At 28.1% G+C, this 20,574-nt stretch overlaps 1 protein-coding gene across 1 annotated transcript; it reads left to right on the top strand.

The window, feature by feature from the left end:
- Positions 1-6,033: 6,033 nt before the first annotated feature.
- Positions 6,034-20,476, top strand: LOC145745909 (uncharacterized). Its single transcript, XM_082564090.1, has 30 exons — positions 6,034-6,148; positions 6,545-6,656; positions 6,823-6,872; positions 7,029-7,125; positions 7,303-7,382; positions 13,797-13,931; positions 14,142-14,208; positions 14,349-14,436; positions 14,546-14,670; positions 14,893-14,962; positions 15,030-15,190; positions 15,364-15,452; positions 15,547-15,684; positions 15,796-15,952; positions 16,120-16,182; positions 16,762-16,835; positions 16,958-17,069; positions 17,201-17,250; positions 17,410-17,506; positions 17,588-17,667; positions 17,814-17,948; positions 18,084-18,150; positions 18,230-18,317; positions 18,466-18,590; positions 18,703-18,775; positions 18,916-19,076; positions 19,262-19,350; positions 19,523-19,660; positions 19,749-19,905; positions 20,109-20,476. Exons 1-30 carry the CDS (start codon positions 6,078-6,080, stop codon positions 20,187-20,189), a joined length of 3,030 nt encoding a protein of 1,009 aa, XP_082420216.1. The 5' UTR covers positions 6,034-6,077; the 3' UTR covers positions 20,190-20,476.
- Positions 20,477-20,574: the final 98 nt, after the last annotated feature.

The following is a 20,574-nucleotide window of genomic DNA, read 5'->3' on the forward strand; positions in this document are numbered from 1 at the left end:
ATATTTTTAATACGTTAACACTTTTAAACCACTTAATTTTTTTGCACAGGCAAAAAGTTGCATGTTTTAACATGCATACCTATTAAAAAAAACAATAAATTTATTGATTTTTAGACATCATGCCTTACCGAAGTACGTCAAGATAATGGTTTTATTCGCGTTAGTAAATCCTGCAAACAAACAAGAGCATGTATGAATCTTCAACAGAACAAGAACGAGTGTTCAGATGGCAAAAGTTTTTCTGTTTGTTATAAGTGCTGTGATGGAGATAAATGTAACAAAAACATAACTGGAAAAGGTAAGTCATTGATTTGGAATTTAAAAAAATTACCTTTGTGGTATTGGTATTTCAAAACAAAAACATGGGCAATGCGGAGTCCAAAATGTGTTTTATTTTAACTTTATATCTAATTACATACAAACATTTCTAGGTTTGTTTCCAATAATCAGTGACAAAAGGATATATACACCTTATACCGACCTTCCAACAACATTGCCAGCTGTGGTAAACACAACTGGTGATAACAAGGACACATCGTTTACCGCTCAACTTCGAATTGCAAACGACTTCATCGAATCTTTTGACGTTGAAAAGACAGATTTACAAACCCAAAACTATGGTAAAAATGTCGTTATTTATGCAAAAAAATGTACCTTAGTTAATTGGTAATATTTTAAACCCATAAATAAATGGCCGGCTTTTACCAACGTTTTTACCAAATGCACTAATGCCGCTCAGCTTGACTTGCTATAGCGCTATAGTTGCAAGCAAAGGCGAAACAAAACGCTTTAATTTTTGTTAGGGATAAAACTTTTTTGTTATGATTTTTAAACCTAGTTTTTTTAGGAGACTCTCTTAGTAGTCTGGCCAAAAGTATATTTTTACAAGGATGCGGTGTGCCTAATTTTTCCCGAATTTATAACAAAATATTGGAAGATTGGCCAACTGGCGCTTTGATCAGATTAACTATTCTACAATCACATTTACTTGATAAGGGCTGGGCTATACTTGTTGTTTTTAAAAAGTAAGTATTTAAAACAAATTTTTGCAACTTAGCTTTTTAATGTTTATACTTTTTTATCTAAAACCTGTTAAAGTAACTAAAACTAGGCTAAGTCAGGCTTAAACAATTAGGTAGCCTAGATTTATACTGTAAAATACATAATTTTGTGTAAACTAATAATTTTTTTTTTATTAAATAGTGCTCTTCCTGAAACTGCAACCTTGACAAGCAGAAATGCAAAAATTATTTCAATTTCCCAAGACCGCTCTTCAGCTTTGTTTCTCAACGAGGCTCATAATTATGACCTATCAGAAATTCCTAATTATAAGTTCACATTTATCGTGGAAAAAATGCCACTTAATTCGGCTAGATCAAATTATATTGGTAAGAAATGTTCTTGTATTACTATAAATACATTGTACATTGCCTTTGATGTTAATTTAATTTTTGTTTTTAGCTGGTTCTGGGTTGTATGACCATTCATTAACTGATCAATCCTGCAACTTTGAGATTCCAGCTTCACCCACAATTCCAAGTACAACTGTGCAGACGACAACCCAGCGAAAAATTGATTGCATTGGTAAGTTTCATGATCCTATTTTGCAATTAATCTTCTGACAAATTTAAAAAAAAATTATTGTTCTTAGTTTTAACTGGAATAAAGGAAGGCTACTTTGTAACCCATAAAGCTTACCAGGCAAACAAAGGTGTAAGATTTAACGCTAAAGTCGTGGTTAATTCTAGTATACAAGGAAAAGCAAATTTTTGGTCTGTTAAGCTTATATTTGACCAACCAGTAACTGCAATTGAGGTAAATAAAAAAAGATAAATCTTATTTTTCGGTGCATCATTGTATATTTAAAAAAGTCTTCTATAGTATATACAAAGTTAGGTAAACTCTATACATTTTCAAAAAATATATAAAGGTTTATTTAACTTTAAAATGTATATTATTTTACTTATTTTATCTAGGTATGGAAAGCAACATCAATAAGTCATACTGCAGATGGTTATGTTTGGATTTTGCAATCTCTTCCGGCGATGAGAAATGTTGTAAACGGACTTCAATTTTATTTAATTGGAAATAGTGAAGGTCCTGGTACACCAAAAGGTATTGTCAATTTGTTTTGTTTGTATCATTATGCAGATATTCTAGTTATGACTTTGCTGGATGCAACAATCTTTATGTTGAGTCCACAAATGCAAAACAAATATTCTGTTACTTTTTGTTATTACATCTTTATTTGTTTTTAGCAACTGCAATGTTTTGTAATAATGGTTACGTTCCTGATTTATCTCGCAACTTTGCCTCACCTCTTCCCATTTTTAAACCAATCAAACTGCCCAATTCATACAATGATATACCTACTACCTCATCAGACAATGCAAGAACTGTGGCAGATGAGTGGTCGTTAAGATGTGAACACGACCTTTATGGTAGTCTACCAGCAGTCTTCTCGAAAACTAATTTAGAATTTAAACCATCAACTGGGCGAGGTATAATTCGTGTTTTTTGTTGTTTTTATTGTATTTCGAAATGGATCTAATTAATTGATTTTTTAGCTGAGACAGAATTTGACTACAATGAGATTTTGCACAAATCAATTCTCTTCTACGAAGCTCAACGGTCCGGAAAAAAATCCAACAACAATCGCATTTCATGGAGAGGGGCCTCTGGACTAAGAGATGGATGTGATGTAGGTCATGACCTTACTGGGGGATGGTATGAAGGTACCTCAACAATATTTACTGTAATTAATATAAAATTTAGGGCAATATTAACCTGTTTGCTTACTAAAACTCTTAATTTGATTAAGGTTCAGGGCGTATTAAGTTTGGTTACCCTATGGCATCATCAGCAACGTTATTAGCATGGGGAATGATATTGTACAAAGATGCTTACGTTGAGGCAAATGAATGGGACAATGCACTTAATATGTTAAGATGGGTGACAGATTATTTTGTGAAAGCACACACCTCGAAGTATGAGCTTTACGCACAAGTAAGTAGCGTGTAAATATAAAAATAAAGGGTCAATTTTTTATTTTTAAAGGCTTTTAAATGAATGTTTTTACATACTTGCATATATATCATCCACTAAGCTCTTGTATTATAAAAAAGAATCATACGATGATTAGCATGATATTTATTACTGTTCATGTGTACTACAAGGTATTTAATTGTATTTTTTGTTATAAAAATTAAATAACAAACCTGTTTTTAAACTGTTTATTTAAAGGTTGGCGAAGAAATCCCCGATCAAACAGAATGGATGCGACCTGAAGAAATGAAAAACGACCGAAAATCTTTTCGTATAAACGCTCGCAACCCTGGCAGTGACATTGCAGGAGAAACCTCTGCCGCTCTTGCTGCAGCCTCAATTTTATTTCAAGATGTTGATTCTTATTATTCAAGAAAATTGCTGATTCACGCAAGACAATTGTATGAGTTTGCAGACAAGTTCAGGTTAACAATTGTTGTTTTTTAAGGCCAAAACGTTACATTTATAAAATTTTTATTCTAAAAGTCATGAGCATTAATTATTTTTATCTTTATTCTCAATGTGAAAAGATCGACTTCACGACCTAAACATAGAGTAACATCAGTTTTCCCGACCAAGTCTCGAGTTGCCTTTGGCAGTTTGTGATACTATATCACTTTGGTCAAGCACGCCATAGTGTGATAGCAGTGGGGATCGAACCCATGACCTCATGTAGTGTAGCAAGTGTATTTTTTACCATACCACGGTGCTGGTTAATTAATAATAAATAAAATATTATGGCTAATTTTAATATAATAATTGTCACATATCTCTAAAATGTTTAACTTTTTCAATTATTTTAAACAGGGGTAGATATGATTATACAATACCACAAGCTTCGAACAAATATTCGTCCAAAAATGGGTACAAAGACGAAATAGTCTGGGCTTGTTTGTGGCTCTATGCTGCTACTAAAGGACGTAAATATATAGTGGAATGCGAAAATAAATACAAGGTTTTTGAATTGGATAAAAACGAAATCGAGTTTTCATGGGATAATAAAATAGTAGGCATACAGGTAAGTTAAGTTCACATATTTTTACATTAATTTAATCTATACAATTTTTATGGTAAAGAAATGAGTAAATATTTTACTTACATTTTAATTTTTAGGTGTTGTTATCGAATTTTACTGGGCGAGCAAACTATACAAAAAGGGTTGAATCTTATCTGAATTATTCGATTAATGAACTACCGAGAACACCTGGTGGACTTGCTTTTGTTAATCAGTGGGGTTCTAACATGTATGCAGGTAAGTTTTTGGCGTAAAATTAATTAATCTAGTTTTCTGCCAAGCTATTTATAAAACGGAATTTAAACTGACCGTTTCATTTTTTTAAAAGCGTTTTAAATTAAGTACTGATAACTTTAAACCTGATAAAGGTTATAGTTTTTGTTTTAGTTAAAATAGCCTTTGTAGTAAGTCTAAAATTTCGATTAAATTTACTTAAAATTTCTTTATATTTTTAAATGTAGCAAATGCAGCGTTTATAGCCTTAGCAGCCTCAACAATTATTCAAACTAACCAAAAGGAGATGTACCAGACATTTGCCAGTCAACAAATACATTGTATGTTGGGTTATGGAGATGGACATCGAAGTTATGTGGTTGGCTTTGGGTGGAATCCACCTGTAAGGGTTAACCATGCTGCAAGGTAGAAAAATCTCAAAATTTATTAACAAAAATAACTACCAGTTGTTAGTTTGTGTAATATTATTTTACATTTTCTCACATTTAGTTCATGTCCCAAATGGACAACTCCCCACGCTCCAACATGTAACATGACATCATATGAAAGCCTTGAACCAAACCCGCACATTTTGTTTGGGGCTTTGGTGGGGGGTCCGGACTTGTACGGTGAATATTTGGATTCTAGGACCGACTTTATAGGAAACGGAATTTCATTGGTTTACAATGCCGGCTTCCAATCAGCTGTTGCTGGTAGGTACCTTTTAAAAACCTTTTTAGCAAAATTATATTTTTACATTTAACCTTTTATACTAAATTTCTTTAAGGTTTAAAATATTACTCGATGCAGTCGTCTGTTTTATCTTGGTGGTGATCTTATGACGTCACAATTCAACACGATCTTTTATTTGTGAAGTCATATCTCGTTTACATCAAATTTAACTAATTATTTGTTATTAAAACAGGGTACAATAAATGATTGGGTTAATTTGTGTATTTTGGTTTTTCAATACTTTAAATGTAATGTTACATGAAACTTTTTATAGATTACGTCATTGCATATAAATATTGCGCAATTTTTAGCATAAGCTTATGTGTTGTATGTACATAGTCCAAAGGGCATAAAAGCAGGTAATATTTAACCCTGCAAACGCAAACAGACTTAGCTAATCAGTGTTTGCAGAAATTAAATATTTACTTTTCTATTTATAACCCTTTTATGGCACGGTGTTATATGTCGAATAACACTTTATTTGTTGTAAACCACTTGTGGGATTTAGTAAGGTAAATATACTGTTAAAATTTTAAAACCTTACATGGTTGTATAGAAGGTATAATACGGATTTTATGGATTTCTTTATAATGAGAAATACTAAGGTTACTTCGTCATTGTCACGTGACAAAGTAGTAAACAAAACATGACGTAATAGGTTGCACGTGCTGATGCAATCATATGTTATTTGTCATGCGACGAGTTTCGCTTAAAACAGTAATTTTGGAGAAAATCCAATGACAAAACAAGGTCGTTAAGTTCGAGCCTTTTTTAGTTTTCATAAAAGACATAAATAAAAATAATTAATCTTTATAACAAGCCGCTTTGTCTGCGTTTAAGCAGTTTGCAGTTTACAATTTACATTTACGCAAACATCCCGTTGTGCAGTTGTGTGTTAGATTTAATAATGCTGCACTAACAAGACTGTGAAGGAAGATATTTAGTAAACGTTTGTAATAGGAAGGAATAGTGTTACTTTATATAGAAATAGCGTTGTTATAATTTTTTTAAATCTAACCACTTTTAATAGTTAATAAGATATTGTTAAATTTGTGTTTAATAAATTTAAATAATGTATACTCCATTGGATATTCTATCCATTGAAACCTGGGCTTTGATTGCAACAATTTTAATCCTTATTAGGTAAATTCTATAAATTATGTTTTTTTATATTGATTTTCTAATTTAAAATTGTATGTCATATTTTGTAAAAATTGGTCATTGTTTTGGTCATCGTAATTCTTATAGTTATAGAATTACCGGCAGCGTGGTGTAGTACCGGCAGCATGGTGTAGTGGTAAGAACACTTGCTACACCACACATGAGGTCGTGGGTTCAATCCCCACTGTTCTCATGCTGTAGCGCCCTCGAGTAAGGCTATAATATTCCAAACTGCCAAATAATCTATAATATTCCAAACTGCCACAGGCAACTCAAGACTGGGTCGGAGTAACTGATGTTACTCTATGTTTAAGTCGCGCATTCGACTTTCCCACATCGAGGATAAAGATATATACAAAAAAAAAATTAAAATTTTAGATTGTACATCCATCAAAGATGGCAATTTTTAAAGAAATTAAATATTCCACATGATCCTCCATCTATATTAGGTTGTGGAAACATGGCTGGACTTTTGAAAGACTTTGATAAGGTTAGTCTGTTAGTGTTTACTATTTTGGAACAATTTGGTGATGTGAATTTTTTAAATATTCTAATTTAATTAAGCACGAAAAAGGGTTGTTTATTTTTAATTCACTTTCAATTATTTTTTTCTAAATAATAACAATTGAATAACTTTAATATTTTTTTTATTTCAGTTTTTTAATGGTGATTTTGACCAAATAAAAAAACATGGGCGAATTTATGGGTAAATTTAAAAGTTTTGTTTTTTTTAATTTAATTTTTATAAAACAAAACTATTTGGTACATGAAATCTAGAACTCTGTAAAAAAAAATTATGTAGAGTTTATAACACTTATTGTGTTTATAAGATGAATATTTTAACATAAAAACTAATGTTTAGATCTTATACTTTCTTGAATGCAGACATTAGTGTGGCGGATCCTGAAATTTTAAGGCACATTTTTATAAAAGAATTTTCAATATTTAGTGATCGGCAGGTAAAAAAATGAAGTTTTAAACAATTGTACAATCGGTTTTGGTACATTTGTACAAACCATGCGTCTTTAAACAATATTTAATAACTTTTTTGGTAAGCCTATTAAATTAAAATTAATTTTTATCTTTTTTGCTATACTGTTTAATTAGGCACACTTAATACTCTTTTTTATTATTAGAAAAAGTTTAAAAGTTTAAATGGAAAAATGATTGGAAGTTCTGTACTTAATGCAGAGGGAGAACAATGGAAAAGAATTAGGTAAAAATATTTAAAAAGGCAATTACAGCTAACATTTATTTACATGTAATGCTTTTATTTAATAGTGGTATGAATTATTTTTTAAATATAAATTTAGATCAACTCTGACTCCTGGATTTTCGACTTACAAGTTAAAAGAAATGATGGGCATAGTAGAAGGTTGTGTTGATGCAACGATCAACATTTTGAAACAAGCAACTAATAATAAAAATGGAAGATTTGCCACCAAAGAGTAAGCAAACTTATTAATGTTGTAAAATTAACTAAATTTCTTTTTATATAACCTTTACACGTAATATATATTTTAGAGTTTTTGGAAAACTTTCAATGGACGTAATATGCTCATCAGCCTTTAGTGCAAATGTTCATAGCCAGGTATTGAATTTGTGTTTTTTTTAATTTTTTTAAATGTTAAAACTGATCTAATTAAAATGATTTCAAAATTAAAAATTTGTTTTCAAACTATGAATTTAATACTGGATACATTTTAAAAAGAGTCAAGATGAAAAAACACCCAAAGTTGTAGAAATGGCACATAAAGCATTTAGCAATGGTCTGGATAAAAATCCCCTTTTCTTCTTAGTTTGTAAGTTTTTTTTATTAAACTTCATTCATTTAAAAAAAATATTCAGTTTTTTTGTATTATAATCAGTACTACTAAAAAACAATAATTTATTTTTTTTATTTTAGTGATATTTCCCTGGTTAGAGAAAGTGTTTAAACTTGCGAATTACACATTTTTTCCTAAAAAAACTTTGGCTTATTTTGAAGCTTTGACCGATAAATTAATTAGTAGAGACCAAAAAACGTCAACTGTAAGATATAAATTGTTATTGTTTTAAAATTTATTCATTTGCTGTTTTAAATTTTATTTCATTAAGAAAGTTATTAATATTTTAGAGAAGTGATTTAATGCAAACAATGTTGAAACATCAAATTAGTGAAGATCAAGTTAAGCCTGGGATTAAAGGTAGATAATAAAAATTAACTAAGAACATATATAAAAAATATTGTTAAGATAATAAATTTATATATTTTTACATAAACAAAAGAAGTACGTTTTTGGATAAGTCAAACGAATTTTTAAGACTTTATTTTATAAATTGCATTTTGTCAAAATATTTACTTATAAATACTTATTGCTTAATGCAGGTTTAACACATGATGAAATAGTTGGCAACAGTGTGATCATGATACTAGCTGGATATGAAACAACTGCCAACACGATGATGTTTTTGGCTTTTAATTTGGCTGCACACAAAGATGTACAAAATAGATTAAGAAAAGATATTCAAAATGCTATTGAAAAACATGTAAATATTTTTGTTTATTTTAAATAAATATAAAATACTTAATATGTATTAAGGGTTTTATATGTTTTTTTTTAAATAGTAAAGGTGTACTTTTTTTTGTAAATAAGGATCAAAGTGTTTAAAATTTAACTTGATGTTAAATTTAGGGCAAGTTATCTTATGAATGTGTTATGGGCATCAAATACTTGGATATGTGTTTAAATGAATCTTTAAGGTTGTATACCCCTGTTGGAAAGTAAGTTATTTATCAACTTAAGTTAAGTTTTATGCTTAATCCAAAAAAAATAACTGAGTTAAACGAAAAGTGTGCTTATTTAGGGCACATTCTTTTGTATTGTAGAATCTAAACTTTTAAATAAATTTTCACAGGAGTTCCTTATTTTTTTAATGACATGGACATTTTTTTGATGTTTAGAAATTCGAGGGTATGTGATGAAGACATAACAATTAAAGGAATATTTATTCCCAAAAATATGCTTGTTCAAATTCCAACCTATGTTCTGGCCCATGATGAAGAATATTGGGAAAAACCATTTGAATTTAACCCAGAAAGGTTAATATTTCTCATAATTCTCTTTGCTGTAAAGGCATTTTAATTAAAGTATTTTGATATTACTGTTTTGATAAACTTTGTTTGACTTGTTTAAAGTAATCTTAACTGTTAGTGGTGTACTTAAATATTCTATAATTTGATAGCATGGTACTGAAGCATGATTTTTAAACTGTGGACATTGTGTATACAATTAAAATGTAAGATTTGATTTAAAGATAGAATAAAAACCAAAATAAATAATGTTTATCTTTAAACATTTAGATTTGAAGATATGGACTCAATCGATCCAATGACATTTACACCATTTGGTGCCGGACCCCGCAATTGTATTGCTATGAGATTTGCTCAATTAGAAGTTAAAATTGCGATGTGCAAACTTCTTATGGAGTTTGATCTAGACGTTTGTGATGATACACCGGTAAGGAAAACAGAAATTAGACTTTATAATTTCCTTTATATTGATACTACATTAGTTTGGGATATTTCTTTTAATTTTGAAAATAGAAGTTTATAATCGTATTTGCAAAAATAATTAAAATTACTACATAACTTACTTTTTTAACTTTTGCACTAGTCCGTTTTTTTTTTTGATTACAGCCTGCTCCTTTGCAAATGACCTTTTCTGGTAGCATGATCCCAAAAATTCCGTTTGATTTAAAAGTGACAACAAGATTGAATAAAGAATAAAATAACAACAAAATAAAGAAAATAAATAATTAAATTTATTAAAGGCGGTGTATTATAATGAATGTATATGCTATTTTGCATTAAAATTACGTGTTAAGTAAAGTTTTTTAAGCATTTTTATTTTTTTTGGACATTAAAGCACTGTTAAACATTATTTATTTTAACTTCAGCGTTCTATAGTTTTTTTTTAAATTAATGTTGATAATTTAACTACTGTTTATATTTTGTAAACCTCTGTGCTGACTGTTTTTATATAAGCATTTCTTCTGTAAATATTTTAAGAATTTAACTGTTACATACAAACTGTGGAAATATAACCTAATTGGCAATATTTAAGGTACTTTGACTGCTATTACAGTATTATAATGGATTAAGAGTTTTTGTATATATTGAATTTGCTGCAATCTAAACATTTTGTAATTAATACTTGTATATTATTAAAAGTATTATGGCTAAACACTTTTTACTAGTTTTTTTTACTCAGCCATCATAGGAATTTAATTTTTTGTTTGTAATAAAATGATGTATAAATCATTAAATAATTTTTATAAAATCAAGTTTAAAATAATAATGAGTTTTAATTCTTTAATATTTTAAATGTTAAAGTATAAAATTTTTTTTTTGTTAATTACGATATTTTCTATTAACGGCAATGAATGAAAAGATTGTGCAATTTTTAAAAATAGCCTTAGTGGTTTTTGTAAATAGATTAAAAAAAATAACCGAAGATATTTAACCTTGCCAATGCAATTCAATTCGACTAAGTTAATCGGATATTGCAAAAAGTAAGCGTTATGTGAAGATTAAATATTAATTTTTCTATTTCTATCCCCTTTTTTCTATGTATACCCACATAACACTATATTTGGTAAATTGCTTGTAAGATTTAGAAAAGCAAATATACTGTTAAAATTTTAAACCTTACATGGTTGTATAAAAAGTCAAAACGGATTTGATGGATTTCCTTTCAAATAGAATTGCTAAGGTTAATTCGTTATAGTCACGTGACAAAATAGTAAACAAAACATAACGCCGTGGGTTTTACGTGATGATGCAATCAAGTGTTATTTGTCTTGCAATTTTTTCGCTTAAAACACGACATTTCGAGAAAATCCAATGACAAAACAGAGCATTAAGTGTTAGCCTTAATTGGTTTTTGTGTAAGACTTACATAATTAACTTTTATAACGAGCCGCTCTGTCTGCATTTTGCAGTTTACAATTTACATTTATGCAAACATCTCGTTGTGCAGTTGTGTGTTAGCTTTCACTATCTTACTAGTTTTTTTTAACTATCTATCTATTGTTGAGGTTAGGTAATTGTTTGTATTAAAATGATGCACCCTTAATTACAATTTTTTTATGAAATCAATTAGAAAAATGACAATATATTGGAATTTTTTTTATGTAAATGTTTTTTTTCGTGTAGGCTATACGGCTTTAAATGATAGATTGCGCAATTCTCAGAAATGACTTCGGTGGTTTCTGTACATGATTAAAAGAAAAAATAACCGATAAATTATTTAACCTTTCCAATACATTTCGACAAAGTTAATCTTTTACTGCAAAAAGCTAGCGTTATGTAAAGATTAAATATTGACTTTTTTTATTTACATCCCTTTTATGGCGCGGTGTTTTATGCCAAACATAACTTTATTTGGTCTGAAAAGCGTTGGCAAACTTGAAAGGGTTGAATATACCATACTGTCAGACTGTAAAGGCTGCAAGACTTAACTTTATTTGGCTGTATATAAAAATAAAAAAATAACAGTTTTTGTTAAAATAAAGGGTCACTGACCGGAGCTGTTATAGTCACGTGACAAAATAGTAAACAAAACATGACCTAATGTCTTTCACGTGCTGACGAAATTATGTGTTGTTTGTCTTGTGATAAGTTTTGCTAGACACAATACATTCGGAAAAAATCCAATGACTAAACAACGAGATTATGCCTTATTTGGTTTTTAGATTAGACTCGTTAATGATAAGCCACCAACGCGAGCCACTTTAGAGGTGTGTAGCTTAAGCAGTTAGACAGTTGTCTGAGTGAAACCAATTCCTTAAACCAAATATTTTAAGTGTATGATTTTATGAAATCTTTAAACCACATTAAAAAATAAAAAATTATGTGAATTTACTATATTTTGAATATTTGATGTAAAATAGGTATTAAAATGTTAAAATTAGTCATTTATTTTTTTATTTTTTTTTTTTTGTATATATCTTTATCCTTGATGTGGGAAAGTCGAATGCGCGACTTAAACATAGAGTAACATAAGTTACTCCGACCCAGTCTCGAGTTGCCTGTGGCAGTTTGGGATATTATAGAGACTATAATTGCCCGGTAATTATGCTGCTGATTAAGTGCTGGCTCAGCAGGAGTTTATACCGTTTATAGCGACTTACTCAAGGGCGCTACAGCATGAGATCAGTGGGGATTGAACCCACGACCTCATGTGTGGTGTAGCAAGTGTTCTTACCACTACACCACGCTGCCGGCATTTTATTTGTGCCATAAAATTTTTTGTATACATGTAACTTATTTGTTACAATATATATATTGTGTAGTTAGAAACTATTATTTAAAGTGACATGGTAAAACCCTACCTTAGTTTTTTTGTTAATTATTGTTAAACTTGTGCATTTTGTTTAAATTAAACTAATGTATACTCCATTGGACATTCTATCCATTGAAACATGGGCTTTGGTTGCAACAATTCTAATCCTAATCAGGTAAAAAAATCTATTTTAATTTAACATGGTTAACATAACACTGATTTACTTATGTATATATATGATATTCAATATTTTAAGATTAAATATTATAAGCTGGTTGATAAATTTAATGCTTGACAAAAATATGTATTATTTTCAGGTTGTACATTCATCAAAAATGGCAAGTTTTAAAGAAATTAAACATTCCACATGATCCCCCTTCAATAATGGGTTGTGGTAACTTGGCTGAGCTTTTAAAGGACTTTGATAAGGTGACTGTTTAAGCTTTAAAAAAGTAAATTTTATTATAGTTTCTATATACATTTTAAATTTTTGTCAAGCTTGTTTGATTATCATAAAAAAAAATATAAATACAATGAGTAACACAATATTTCAGTAAGCAAAAATAAAAAAAATATTTTTATGATTTTAAACATTTTGTGAATATTAAATAGTTAAAAAGTTTAAATATTTCACAAGATGGTTTTTTAATTTATTTTAGTTTTTTACTGGTGATTTTGACAAAATTAAAAGATTTGGACGTATTTATGGGTAAATTTAAGGATTTTGTTTTATGCTGTTTTCTTTCTACTTAAAAATACTACATAATTCAACTAATAAATAACTATAGCTAATCTGCAACTAAGTAAAATAAATGAAATCATCTTACTTTTAGTCTGTGAAATTATTTGAATTTATAAAATTATTATTTTTTGTCTTAACATAAAAATGGTTGTTTAGATCTTATTCTTTCTTGAACCCTACAATTACTGTGGCAGATCCTGAAATTTTAAAACACATTTTTATTAAAGAATTTTCGATATTCAGTGACAGACAGGTAACAAAAATTGTTTTTTTTCTAAATTGCACTTTTTTTTTATTTACTAACTTATGATACATTTGTACAGTCCCAGTTTTTTTGTTTTTTAGTTTAAGCATTCAAGTTTTACAGAACTAGAATTTTCTTGATACAAATACTAATTTAATTAGAATTTAGAAATCATTTAAAAAGTTGGATGGAAAACAAATTGCAATTTCTCTGATCAATGCAGAAGGAGAACAATGGAAAAGAACTCGGTAATATTAAATCAATGCGACAGTTAAGGCTAATGTTCTCCTTTTTATATTTTCTTAAATATAAATTTAGATCAACTTTGACTCCCGCCTTTTCGACTTACAAGTTAAAAGAAATGATGGGTATAATAGAAGGTTGTGTTGACCAAACTATCAACAATTTAAAACAAGCTGCTATCAATAATAAAGGAAAATTTGCTACCAAAGAGTAAGCAACAACATAAAATTTGTAAAATTAATTTTTATTAAACTTTAATTAGCATTGGACTGTTATATATGATATTTTTTAGAAAAAGGTTCTGTAAGGGTAATTAATAAATTTTACAATGAATGTAAAATTGCAAACCATGCATAACTTTTGCCATTATTTAGTTTTTTTTTCCTTTATTATGTATAAGTTGATTTCTATATATTTTAGAGTTTTTGGAAAACTTTCCATGGATTTAATATGTTCAGCAGCTTTTAGTGCAAATGTTCATAGCCAGGTATTTCATAATTGTATTTGTTACAAAATTGTGTATATAAACTAATAATATAGATTTAATAAATGATGTTTTAAACTTCTGTCTAGTTTAAAAAGTATTTTACCTCACGTATTTTAAAGTTAATACCTTCTAAATTTAAGAGTCAAGATGAATCATCTAAAGTTGTAGAAATGGCACAGCAGGCATTCAACGTTAATTTTGATAAAAATCCTCTTTTTTTTCTAGTTTGTAAGTATTAACTTAAATTTATCCAAAAAGGATAAAATTTATTTAATAAAGTTGCAATTATAATTAGTAAAACTCCAAATAAATAAAAAAAATGTTTTTGATATTTTAGTGATATTTCCCTGGCTAGAAAGTGTGTTTGAATTTGTGAATTACACATTTTTTCCTAAAAAAATATTGGCATATTTTGAAGCTTTGACTGATAAATTAATAAGCAGAGAACAAACAACCTCTACTGTAAGATTTAATTTTTAAGTGTTTTTTTGTTATTATTGTTGCCATTTAAATTTTTATTTAAATATTGGTTTGTTTTTAAATCACATTTGAAATTATTTTTGCCAGGCGTTTTCTAAGATGGCCTCCTTTGATATATCCTTAATATTTTTGTTGTCATATAAACACTTTTAAATGATAATTTGTATCAAAGCACATTAACAATTATTTTTTTCAATATTTTAGAGGAGTGATTTAATGCAAACAATGTTGAAACATCAAATCAGTGAAGATCAAGTTAAGCCTGGGACTAAAGGTAGATAATACAGATTATATTCTAGTTGTGGGTTTGAAATTTGACGATAATTATTTTCTTAATGTAGGTTTGACACATGATGAAATAGTTGGAAACAGTTTGGTTATGATACTAGCTGGTTATGAAACAACTGCTAATGCAATGTTGTTTTTGGCTTTTAATTTGGCTGCACACAAAAATGTACAAAATAGATTAAGGACTGAAATTGAAAATGCTGTTGAAAAACATGTAAATATGTTTGTATGAGTTTAATACTAATAATGTTTAGTTATAATATATACTTAGTTTGTTATATTTACTAAAGGCTTTTGTTTAACCTTTTTTAAGAAGCAATACTCAAAACTTTATTTTAAATAAAAGGTTAAAATTAATTTTTAATTTATATTAATTTTAAATTTAAGGGCAAGTTATCTTATGAATGTGTTATGGGCATCAAATACTTGGATATGTGTTTAAATGAATCTTTAAGGTTGTATACCCCTGTACCTAAGTAAGTTATTTCATACCTTAACTTATGTAAGCTAATGTAATTTACCAAAAAATAAAAAAAAATATTGTGTTCACACCTTTCTTTTAATGTTTAGAAACTCAAGAGTGTGTAAAAAAGACATAACAATTAAGGGATGGTTTATTCCCCAAAATACTCTTGTTGAAATTCCAACCTATGCTTTGGCCCATGATGAGGAATATTGGGAAAAACCATACGATTTTAACCCAGAAAGGTAATAAAATTAGCATAGAAATAAAATTTGGAAAGATGTAGCTTTAGAATGTAAAAAATATATCAACTAAAATTGCTTAAACAAAATAAATAATATTTTCTTTATATAAAGATTTGAAGATATGGATTCAATTGATCCTATGATGAATACACCATTTGGTGCTGGACCTCGAAATTGTGTTGCTATGAGATTTGCTCAATTAGAAGTTAAAATTGCGATGTGCAAACTTCTATTAGAGTTTGACCTAGATGTTTGTGATGATACACCAGTAAGTAAAACAAAATTTAGTCTTAGTGATTTAACTTAGATTTATACAAATGTATTATTAAGCACAAATAGAATAAAATTACTTAACTGATACATCATGTTTGCAGCTAGAATGTAGCTTAGAACTAGTGGTTTTTAAATTTGTACTTGTTTTTATTTGTATTTTAGCCCGCTCCTTTGCAAATGACATTTGTTAGCAGTATGGTCCCAAAGGTCCCGTTCGACTTAAGAGTAACACCAAGACCTGATAAAGAATAATTTAACAACATGATGAAGGGGCTACTAAAGCCAGACAACCAACACTTTTATAGACACTTTTAAAATTAATTAATCAACTAACTTTTTAATTGCTAATTCATTACAACAAAGTGTATTTTAAAAGTGTCAGTTGTTTGGTTTTAGCACTTCCATAATTAAAGAACAGAAATTAATTAAAAATAATTAAATGTTTTTAGGCGAAATATTTTGAATACATGAATGTATTAAATGTTATTAACACTTTTAATCTATTTGGCATACTTTCGTATTTTAAATTACAATTTAAAAATGACTTATACCTTTTTAGAGATAAATGCAATTGTAAAAAAATGTTTTAATTTAAACTTATTTAAAGAAAGCTATTTCACTGAAATTTTAATTACTATGCACAATTATTTCCCCTGTTTTTGTTGTTGCTTTCAAAATCTTTATATATATATATATATAATTTTTTTGTTGCATTTTAAATATTATGTAAAAGTGCAGCAACTGTCTAACCATTATTCTTATTAATTAGATATTGTTAAACTTTTGCATTCTGCTTAAATTAAAATAATGTATACTCCATTGGATATTTTATCCATTGAAACCTGGGCTTTGATTGCAACAACTCTAATCCTAATCAGGTACTCACTTACATATTAATATTCTGTGGTTTACACTATGTTTCTTTACTTATTTACTAATATTTGATTAGATGGTTAGTGAATTTACTGCTAGACAAGATTTACACTGTAATTTTTTTTAGATGGTATATTCATCGTAGTTGGCAAGTTTTAAAGAAAATGAACATTCCACATGATCCTCCATCTATAAGAGAATGTGGAAACATTGGAAGATTGATGAAAGACTTTGATACAGTAAAAATTAAACCATATTATTTGAACTAAGTTAATATATCTATGTTCCGGTATACATTTTAAACTAATAAAAAATGTTGTGGCTTTAAAATTTTTGTAAAACTTTTTTTACTAATAATTATTTTTTTTAGTTTTTCACAGCAGATGTGGATGATATGAAACGACTTGGAAGAGTTTATGGGTAAACAGCAATTTTATTTTAACTTCTATTATACCTCAAGATCATTAATAGATTAAACTAAGAAAAACATATGAATGGCTTGAATAAATTAAGCCTAAAAATATTGTTGAAATGCATGTTGTATTTATATCTAACTAACTTGGTATTTTAATTTTAAAGAAATTATGCTTTCTTGAAATACAATATAACTATTGGAGATCCAGAAATATTAAAACACATTTTTATCAAAGAATTCTCTACATTTGTTGATCGTCAGGTAATTAAATTTTTTAAGTAATTGGTTTAAGCAATCTATAAAATTTTTCTTATTTGAATTGTTGTTAAAATGTTTTTGTAGAAAAGTTTTACAAAGTTGAGTGGAAAAGAAATGAACCAATCGATGTTTAATACTTCTGGAGAAACTTGGAAAAGAATCAGGTAAATTCTTTTAATTTAATTTTTTTTAAATATTCACAAGATTTAGCAGGTTTATTAATTAACTGACGGATTAATTAAACCCAGAAAATCAGGTTTTAAGTAATACTAGGACTTTGCACCTAACCTTTATAATATATAAAAACCAGGTCAACTTTGACACCAGCATTCTCGACTTCAAAACTTAAAGAAATGATGGGAATAATAGAGGGTTGTGTTGACCAAACCGTTAACAAATTAAAACAAACTGCTACTGATAATAATGGAAGATTTGATACCAAAGAGTAACATTTTATTATTTAATTAATCTGGAATATAAAAAAAAGCTATTTAATACTTTAAGCAACTAGATAGATAGTTACCTGATGACCCAACAGTTTTATTAAATATATCTTACAATTTTGCGATTTATTTTTTAGAGTTTTTGGGAAACTTTCAATGGATGTAATATGTTCAACAGCTTTTAGTGCCAATGTCCATAGTCAGGTATTAAATTACAATATGGTCTTAACTTAGACATTATAGGCAATTAAAATAAAATAAACAAATTATTTTGTATTAATAGTCTTCTTCAGATGAAACTAAAGTTGTAAAAATGGCAAAAGGATTTTTTGAATTCGATTTCGGCAAAAGCCCCGTTGTATTTATTATAAGTAAGTTATAATATATGGTATCACATCAGTGTTTGATTGATTAATAAAATATAATTTTGATCATCGTATTTTACTTTTTTTTCTATTCTTTTTTTCAATACATTACGTTTTTACATACTACTTTTTATTTTTTGCAATTATTTTTAAGTGATATTTCCTTGGACAGAAAAAATATTTGAAAAATGTAATTATACAATGTTCTCAAAACCATCATTAACATATTTCGGAGCTTTAGTTGACAATTTAATTAAAAGAGGAGCAAATGTAACTTCGGTATGTCAAAAAAATTATTCAAATAAAAATTTTATGTCCCATTTGTTATTAATTTTTAACATATGTGGGTTTGTAAATTTAAACCTTTTTTAGTTAAATATTTTTATTTTAGAGAAGTGATTTAATGCAAACAATGCTGAAGTCACAAATTAGTCAAGCTCGAGCTAATGCTGGATTATCAAAAGGTAAAACATGTTTAATTTTGAGATTTTTTTATACAAAAAACTTAGTTTCTTTAAAAATTTTTTGCAATGATTTTATATCAAAACTGAACTGTTTTATACTTTTTTATACTAAATGTTACCCTTTATATTATTTATTGTAGGTTTAACTAGAGATGAAATAGTTGGGAATAGTATGCTGATGATAATAGCTGGATATGAGACAACAGCCAACACAATGTTATTCTTGGCTTATAATATTGCTGTTCATAAAGATGTTCAAACTAGATTAAGAGAAGAAGTTCAGGAGGGAATAAAAAAACATGTAAGAAGTTTGGAATATGTTTATTTTTCGTCTTAATTTAATGAAAAAAAATTATTTTGCACATAAATGAGGATATAAACCATAGTACTAAAATATAAAATTATTAACAAGTTGTAAAATTATTGTCTGTCATCAAAAAACATGTTGCCAAACCCCTAAACTTTTACATTTTGAATAACTTTTAGGGAAGTTTGACATATGAATGTGTAACTAACCTGAAATATTTGCACATGTGCATGAATGAGTCACTGAGGCTATATACCCCAGTAGCTAAGTAAGTATATTATTAAGTTTCTTTCTCAGTAACATTGGGTGGCAAAGGCCTTCTTACCTTATCTACTTTTTTATTTTGGGTGTGAGCAAACAATTTTTAGTTGGTAAAGTAAAGTTTTCTTGCCTTTCGACCCCTACCCTACCATATTCCTTTACTTTTTGTGCGAATTTAGAAATTCAAGATTTTGTGAAGAAGACATTACAATCAATGGGTTGTTTATCCCAAAAAATACATTTGTTCAAATACCAACTTATGGACTATGCCATGATGAGGAATTTTGGGAAAAACCATTTGAATTTAACCCAGAAAGGTAATTTTTGTTTAATAAATTTTATAATCTTATATCCTTTATAAGATAATTGGCAATGCGTCATTTTCGGTAAAATATATTTATCCAGATTTGAAGATATGGACTCAATCGATCCCATGATATTTTCACCTTTTGGCGCTGGACCTCGAAATTGTGTTGCTATGAGATTTGCTCAATTAGAAGTTAAAATTGCAATGTGCAAACTTCTTTTGGAGTTTGATCTAGATGTTTGTGATGACACGCCAGTAAGTATATATATTTCATTTGACATTTTTTTGGGCAAAATTAGTAGTTATAAGGGTTTGGTGGGCCTATTTAAAACAGGATTTTCTTAGATTTAATTTCAGAGTTAAATTAGTGCAATCACCCAAAATATAAATAGAACTTTTTACCTCAAATTAGTTTAATGCTTAAAAAAGGAAGAAATTTTCAATTTGTTTATTTTTAGCCACCTCCCTTGAAAATGACTTTTCTTGGAAGCATGAAACCAAAAATACCATTTGATTTAAAGGTCACAGTACGAGATTAGATTTAGGCGGTTTACTTTTGCATGTAACACTCTTTACTGTTCTATCAACTAAGTTTTAAAATAATATTGTATAACTTTATCCTGTAAATATATATGGAACCTTCGTACTGTTTAATGTTTGTTTTCGATTTGACTTAAAAACTGTTTTTTTTTGGGGTACTAATTTTTTACTGTTATGTATATACGGTTAGATTTAAGTGTTTTATACTATATTTCTAGTACCCTATTGCTAAATAATAAAATAAAAATGTAAGTGCAAATGAGGATGAACGTTAAACTTTCTGCTTTTGGTTTTGGGGATTTTTTGCTTATTTTTAGTTAAAAAAATTTGTAAACATAAAAACAGAGAGAATTCGTTTTTATAAGTTTAAAATAAAATAGTTTA

The sequence above is a fragment of the Corella eumyota genome, chromosome 3 (assembly GCF_963082875.1).
Source record: "Corella eumyota chromosome 3, kaCorEumy4.1, whole genome shotgun sequence".
Lineage (NCBI taxonomy): Eukaryota > Metazoa > Chordata > Ascidiacea > Phlebobranchia > Corellidae > Corella > Corella eumyota.